The sequence below is a fragment of the Nansenia antarctica genome (assembly GCF_963989245.1).
Source record: "Nansenia antarctica genome assembly, chromosome: 11".
In the NCBI taxonomy this organism is placed as follows: domain Eukaryota; kingdom Metazoa; phylum Chordata; class Actinopteri; order Argentiniformes; family Microstomatidae; genus Nansenia; species Nansenia antarctica.
Genome location: NC_137681.1, coordinates 9759126 through 9766625, shown reverse-complemented (window position 1 = coordinate 9766625; position 7500 = coordinate 9759126). Strand labels below are relative to the sequence as shown.

Below are 7500 nucleotides of genomic sequence, written 5' to 3'. Positions count from 1 at the left end.
CATACAGCCACAGTATGCTCACCCTGGTGCTGAAAGCCTTGAAGGGACTGTCTGCATGGCTGTTGTTGACCGCAGTAGGGAGGGATATGTTGCCATGGCCACACGTGCCAGGACTGAGGTTGAGATGTTCTGCTCTGTAGATCCAGTGGGTGCCATTGGTGGAATCCTCTGAAGGTTCCAAGACAAAGGACCTGTCTTCTAGTGAGATGAAACCCCTGCGGAGAAGAAGACAGAAGAAGAGAAGGAGAGAAGAAATGTGATTGAGCACTTTATGGAAAGTCAGGATATTAAATCTTCGGGAAATATTCATTGGCATTGCAATCATCTCTATAAATAGCAACCACAACGGTAAGCCGGAGAATATTGGTCAATGGATTTCATTACCAACGCAAATAGAGGATTTGAATGAATTCATGACCAATGTAAATAATGGATTCAAAAAAAGTGCTACCGGAGGAGCTCTTGAATGAGTTCCTCAATAAAGGGGCACTGTTAGTCAGGGGAACAAATCAAGTGGCAGACATTTTGCTTAATAAGTAATATCCACTCGTTGGCTTTCCGCTCTTACGGATGGGGGGCTCTTATTTCCCCATGTAAAATGTTCTCATACTAAAAGTGGTCTCAGTGATTTAAAGTGACATCTTCATCCAATGAGACTGGCTAAACTCAAGAGTTTTTTTTTCTCAACCTCGCACAACACTCCGACCACATAAACGTACATTAAAAACCCCAAAGCCAATCGGCTGCCAACTAAAACCAAGAGCAATTTGTCTTGGCGACTGCGCCAAGCAACATAGCTCTTGTCCAACGAGCTCTCTCTGCATCTGTCTCCGTGGAGACAGGTTGCAGAGCCGCAGAAAAAAACGACCCTGGCTCAAAACAAGGGCTTAACAATTAGCCTTATCACTCCTCGGAGGGTGAGGACATTTTGGCTTCTTTGGGGAAGACATTCCTGATGTTGTCCAGCGACATTACCAGAATCATTACTCCTTCTTGACATCTGCAAACCTTGCGGCATTGTTACTGTTTCTCGTCATACTGTGTACAGTATATGTCGTCTTGGCTAATTAACTTCTGACATTCATCACTAAGCTCAGTTTACATTCTACCCCTGCGCGTTTTCTTCTTAAAAAGCTTGATTTGCACCAGCACTGAGCTAACGGAGAGGTTTTTCATGCCGATAAAAAGAACAAAAACCATTTTCTGCACATTAAAGTACTGAACTGAGGCCACATTGCCAGATAATGAAGATGACCTTGCTTCAGGCCAATCTAACTGCCTGGCTAGCTGGTTCATCGAAGCATGGAGGTGCATTAGACCGGGGTTAATGTCATAACAAGCCCGCCTGGATTTGTGATGAACTCTCTGTTCTCTGGCTCTACCCAACTACAGACCCGCTGGCACCCACTCACCTGAGACCTGAACAGGCACTGAGACTGACGTCAGAGTGGCCGCGACCCTCTACTTCTCCGTGGTAGTAGCAGTTAGCCTGAGGAGAAACAAAGCAGGTCTGGATTTCAGAAATCAGGACAAGGATTTCAAGGTCAGCTTGACAAATAAGACACAGACATGGACCGGTATGCAGTGTCTCAGGATAGACTGAGCACCGTGCGCACGCTCCACGAGGCTAACCTGTATGTACAGTAATGTTTGTAAGTAAAGTTGAATAACACCAGTCTAAGATTCAAGTACTAAATGGGGTAGTGTATTTTACGCAGGATCCTGATTAATGAATATCCTTTGACTAACAGACACGTCTGGATTCCTAGAACCTGATATGGCTTACACAGCTGCTGGTAAGACTGCAGATCTAATAGGAGGGCTGCATTTCTTGGCAGTCTCTACTAATGTCCCTCCATGTCCTATGCCCACTCCCATGGACCACCTGACCTGCTGAGGTACAATGTATAGAAGTGGAAGTTTGCAGCAGACATGTTTGGGACCAGGCCTGGCTGGGAGACAGGGAGGGGGGGGGAGGAAGTGTCTGGTTTGCAGTGAAAATACAGCTCCTGTGGTAAGGCTGGACAAGGCCTCTCTCAAGTGGGGTCCAGACCTGGGCCTCATTGCCACACTGCTCAGCAAAACACGGAAATGTGTTGTTTTTTTTCCCCACTTTTCCGTAGCTACATATAGAACTCTGGGCAGTAAATCTTTCAAAGTGGATTTCTTCTAAAGTGGTTGACCTTCAATGACTGCTGAGTCTGCATGTTTAAGGTGTGACTGGCTGAACAGCACCCAGAAACACCCAGCAGTTACTAATAGCTTTCGCCTCATACAATATAGATATTTAGATATTTAGATAGATAGATAGATGGATAGATATATAGATAGATACACTTTATTTTTCCCATGGGGAACTTCAGGTCAGACAGTAATACACAATAAATACACAACAGCTCAATTGGTACAATACATGCCACAGATACAGTTGATATGACAAATCCAAAGTGCAATGCTCAATCGGTGCTCTTTTGAATATGATGTATTGTCACATATCTCCAGACAATCTTTGTCATACAGCTAGCGTGCGTGTCTCACATTGCTGTTAAACCAACGTTCAACTTTTGCTCATGATTTCTCTATTCCTTTCCACGGTGAACCAGACTAATGTACTTCAAGTGTAAGCTCACTGTACAGTCAAAGTCGTGCGACAGCTCCAGCCTATGCAAAGCCCTGACACATCTCAAGGTGTATTAAAAGAGGACAACCCATTACATGAAATATAAATACACACTGTGGCAGGCAGAAGCTGGGCTCGATTTAGTACACTTCTTTAATGCCACAGTATGACCTCATGTTTCTTTGATGAAATCACGACTGTGATGCATCGCTATTGAGGATATAAATAGGCTGTTTCTAGGCTTTGCGGAGAAAAGACTTTTTTGATATTCAGTGGAAGGAAATATTACTAGAAAAGAAATATCACTCGAAGTAGCACCTTAGGGGGGGGAAGGTGTTTTTGTTCATTGCCAGGCATGTATTAATACACACCAATCACAATCATAACCCAACAAACAGCTGGTACACAGAACAGATCAACAAGGTTTTTTAAAGGACTCTCTCTGGACCCTAATTCACACTAAAGAGCAGAACTAAGCTGAGCTGAGCTGAGTTGTACTGACCAGGCATGGTCCGAGTGGACCATGTTACAGGAACCATATGTGAACCGGCAGCATACTGTATGTATGGTTCCTGTCAGCCCCGTGGTGTGTAAAGCACCTTACTGTATGCAGGGACTAATGCCTTTCAAAGAGTTACCGTACAGTCCGGCACAAAGAGCCATAAAACAGACAAATGGAAGGGGGAGGACTGACAGGGCTCAGACTCGTAGCTTAACTCACTCCCTATAATACCTTGTCTCTGACACACGCCTGAACCCTCCACATCCCTACCCAGGGCCAATATCTCAGCCTCCTCCCCGACAGACGAGCCAGTAAATTAAGACAGGATCAGCCTATGTAATGAAGACGGGTCTGCTCCCTAGGCGGACACTCCCATGAAGGGCTGGATCCAGTCATCGCAGCACAGGGGTGGGTAGGGTGATAGGGTGGGGATGATGAGTGGGGGGGGGGTTGTCCATTTTAGTCCTAAGATAATAACCTAAGCTGGACTGCCGGTAAATCAGGCTGAGCTAATGGTGACCCATAAGGCCCGGTCCGCACGTCTACCGTCCGTCCGTCCGTCCATCCATCCCGGTCCTGTGTTAAGGGCTTTGGACTCTCTGTGGAGCGCTCCCCTCTGCTCCCCTCCCTCCCAGGCTCTGACCCAGTCCAACACAACTCCCTCATTGTCTGTGTGCTGTGGAATGGTTGGAATCTGCTGAGCTGGCCAAGCCCAGCCAGGGATGGTCTGACAGCAGTCCCACAGCACACTCGACTTGATGCTGGTCAGAGTGGAAAATACGGTTCATTTGAATGTGTGGGTTGAACATCAGCCATAAAGTACTGTACAGTATGTTACATGTGTATGTATTTTTTTTTGGGGGGGGGCGTGTGACCACTTGCCCATATAACATATCAATAGTTCCATATACTGAACTGGGTGTCCATACGGTTGCTACAGTAACTCGGAATAATGAAGACAAAATTGCTTAAGTTGCCAAAATGGGATTTTGGATTGCGATGGAAATCACATTTCAATGAGGTTAGTGTATGAATAGTCTGGGCACAGACAATCCACTGGGCACACAAAGGCCAAACAGCAGGTTGCCTATCAAGCTCCCTCCTTCACCTAATTGTGAAACTCCAGCTCAGTGTGTCATTGACCCAGACCAGGCCAGACTAGACCAGACCTATCAGTACAAACCACACATTTGTTCCTACCCTGCTCTGTAACACTAGCAGCACTTACCCGGATGCGCAGGTGTGGTAGATCGTCTGGGTAACTGTACTAGACTGTATGTGGGTACCATAATAGACTTCTTCCCTGCCTAGGCTTGGAGTCAAATGTGTGTGTGTCTGTGTGTGTGTGTCTGTGTTTGTGTGTGTGTGTGTGTGTGTTTGTGTGTGTGTGTCTGTGTTGTGTATGTGTGTGTGCGTGCGTGCATGTGTGCGTGTGTTGGTTGCGCCTGGGTGTGTGTTGTAGATTATGGGGATCTATAGACGGACCGTGTCAAAGCAGTACGCTGGTCATCAGTTCAAATCCTAACAAACAACATTCCTCACGCTTGTTTGTTTGGTTTCACAATGGGAGGCATGAGTACATATGAACAATGGTGAGGGATAAACACACTGACACACAGTACTCTCAGAAATCTGAGGTTAAAGAGAATGTGTTTACACCATTATCCTGGTTTTGGTGGGTAAGGTGGTGGTGATGATGTATGGTGTGTGTGTGTGTGTGTGTGTGTGTGTGTGTGTGTGTGCGTGCGTGTGTGTGTGTGTGTGTGTGTGTGTGTGTGATAGTGGTGGTGGTGAGGGGTGGTAAACACACTGGTAAACACACTGTTTCATAATTTTCTTTCATCTGGAGGACAAGAAACCCCAGTAACAAGACTGTCCGATTTTCAGCTCCATTTATAACAGAAAACACTGCACTGCTTCCCAAGGTCTCCGCTTTTGTTGTGTGACCTCCGTGCGTCTATGTTTCATCAAATATGAATCTGTCGGCAGAAAGAGCCGTGGAAGAGGTCCACTTTCACCGACCCACAAATCTATCTTTAAACATAGAGCTCTATGTTTCTAGAAGGTCTCGTCGGTGGTAAAACTAGAACATCAACATGTTGCTTCCTTTTTCCCTAGTCGTCTTCAAATAAGGAATAAGGAATATGTGACACGGTCTGGTGAAAATGGGCCGCATATCTGCAATTCTCAAGTTATAACAAATCTTCTTTTTTGGGCATATTACTAAAGTGTTGAAGAGCCCGCTCGATATAAGAAACAACTGTTTTAGGATCATTGAATACTTATAATTTGTGAATTGGATTCACTGTCTTGTCTGTCATAGGCTACAGGTAAGTGATACATGGCTTGGAAACAAATGTACGTTTTAGGACGTGTTCAAAAGCAAGGATGTGATCATCATCTTATTATGTGTAGTTATGTGTTTTGAGCATGCTGATGTTCTATCAGTATGTTGTGATCTGCTAAACATGCAGTTCGTTTTTTCGTTCATAGCGATGTTCCTTTTTAGCATGGGCTATTAGCAGCTGTTTTGCCTGTGTTTTGATTCAGAGCGTGTTTCTCCGCTATTTCGTTTGAGGTGGACCAACATTCAAATAAGCATATCTTCTTTAACTACTACTTTCAGATTTCACTGTATGACACATCATTTGAAAGCAATCTGCACATTCATAATCTGGAAAAACAGAAAAATGACCTTGCCCTACTTGAGTGCCAGACCCTGTCATATTATGTCAGACCTTGACAAGTGTATGGGTTCAGCAAGGAGTCTCTGCAGTGACCTGAATAGAATCAACATACAGTTCTAAGACAGTGTCATGACTATCTGACCTATCGTTAGTCATATTGTAGTGATTATACACCCGATACAGTGTTACAGTACAGTTATATACTCCAATACAGTTAGTCAAGCACCAATACAGTTATATACTCCAATAGTTATACACCAATACAGTTATACATTCACTTAACACGTTATTAGGAACACTATACTAATACTGGGTAGGGCCTCCCTTTGCTCTCGAAACAGCCTACATTCTTCATGGCATGATTCCACAAGATGTTGGAAACATTCCTTTGAGATTCTGGTCCATGATCTCATGATTGCGTCAATGTGACACCATTTTTCACCTGCTTTTTCAGGTGCACTTTCAAGCTGTGAATCTCCCCTTCTACCACATCCCAACGCAGCTCTACTAGATATTTGCTTGGTGGTGGCAGAGAGTGTGGATATCTTTAAAAGAAAGCTTAAAACACACCTTTTTAGCCTGGCTTTTATCTAGTGTTTATCTCAACTTGCACTTTTACTTGTATTTCTTGTTTTATTCCTGGTTTTATTGTGTTGTGTTTTATTTAGTATTGTTTTTATGTTCAGCACTTGGAGTTGCATTCAATGTCTGACTTGTGCTATACAAAGTCTGATTGATTTGATTGATCAATCAAATCCTCCCCCGCCAAAGTACAAAAAGATTTGGACAGTCCTTTGTTCCAGCTGCACTCCGACTCTACAACCAGGCCCTGCAGGGTGGGGGAGACCTGGAGCTGGAACTTTGGAACTTGGAACTTTTTACTTATTGAGCCTGCACTGTTTTATGTATTTTATTGAATGTTTTCTGTCTGCCCTAACTGAGCTGTTTGACAACAAAATGTCCCCATTGGGGACAATAAAGGTTTTCAATCAATCAATCAATCAATTGTCGTGTTCATGAAACCAGTTTGAGACGACTTTTGCTTTGTGACATGGTGCATTATCATGATGGCAGTAGCCATTAGAAGATGGGTACATTAAGGCCATTAAGGGATGCACATGGTCAGCAACAATACTCAAATAGGCTGTGACATTCAAGCCATGATTGATTGGTACTGACAGGCCCAAGAAAACAAAACAAGTGTGCCAAGAACACATTCCCCATCCCCTCACAGGTATGTGGTCGGACAGGAGACGGTGTACGGTGGACCTAATGAAGTGTGAGCGTATACTCTTATACTCTCGTATACAGTTATTTAGTCATACACCTACTTCAACAGTTATACACCAATACAGTTATATAATGTAGTTATACACCAATACAGTTATATAATGTAGTTATAACAATACAGTTATATAATGTAGTTATACACCAATACAGTTATATAATGTAGTTATACACCAATACAGTTATATAATGTAGTTATACACCAATACAGTTATATAATGTAGTTATACACCAATACAGTTATATAAATTATTTACACACCAATACAGATATATAACGTAGTTATAACAATACAGTTATACATTTTATGATATACCAAATATAGTGTAATGAAGAACTGTGGGGGGGGGGGGGGGTGGAAGGGATGATATCGCCATGGGGGGGGTTACTCATGTGTTTATAGT

General features: G+C 43.5%; 1 protein-coding gene across 1 annotated transcript in view; it reads right to left on the bottom strand.

Moving 5' to 3' along the window:
* Window positions 1-7500, bottom strand: part of adam12a (ADAM metallopeptidase domain 12a) — a gene marked incomplete at both ends in the record, with an annotated part of 80934 nt that overhangs the window by 38162 nt on the left and 35272 nt on the right. The window contains 2 exons of the mRNA XM_080542249.1: window positions 23-215; window positions 1413-1489. Of these exons, the coding sequence (XP_080398375.1) occupies window positions 23-215; window positions 1413-1489 (270 nt within the window). The remainder of the gene's footprint in view (window positions 1-22; window positions 216-1412; window positions 1490-7500) is intronic.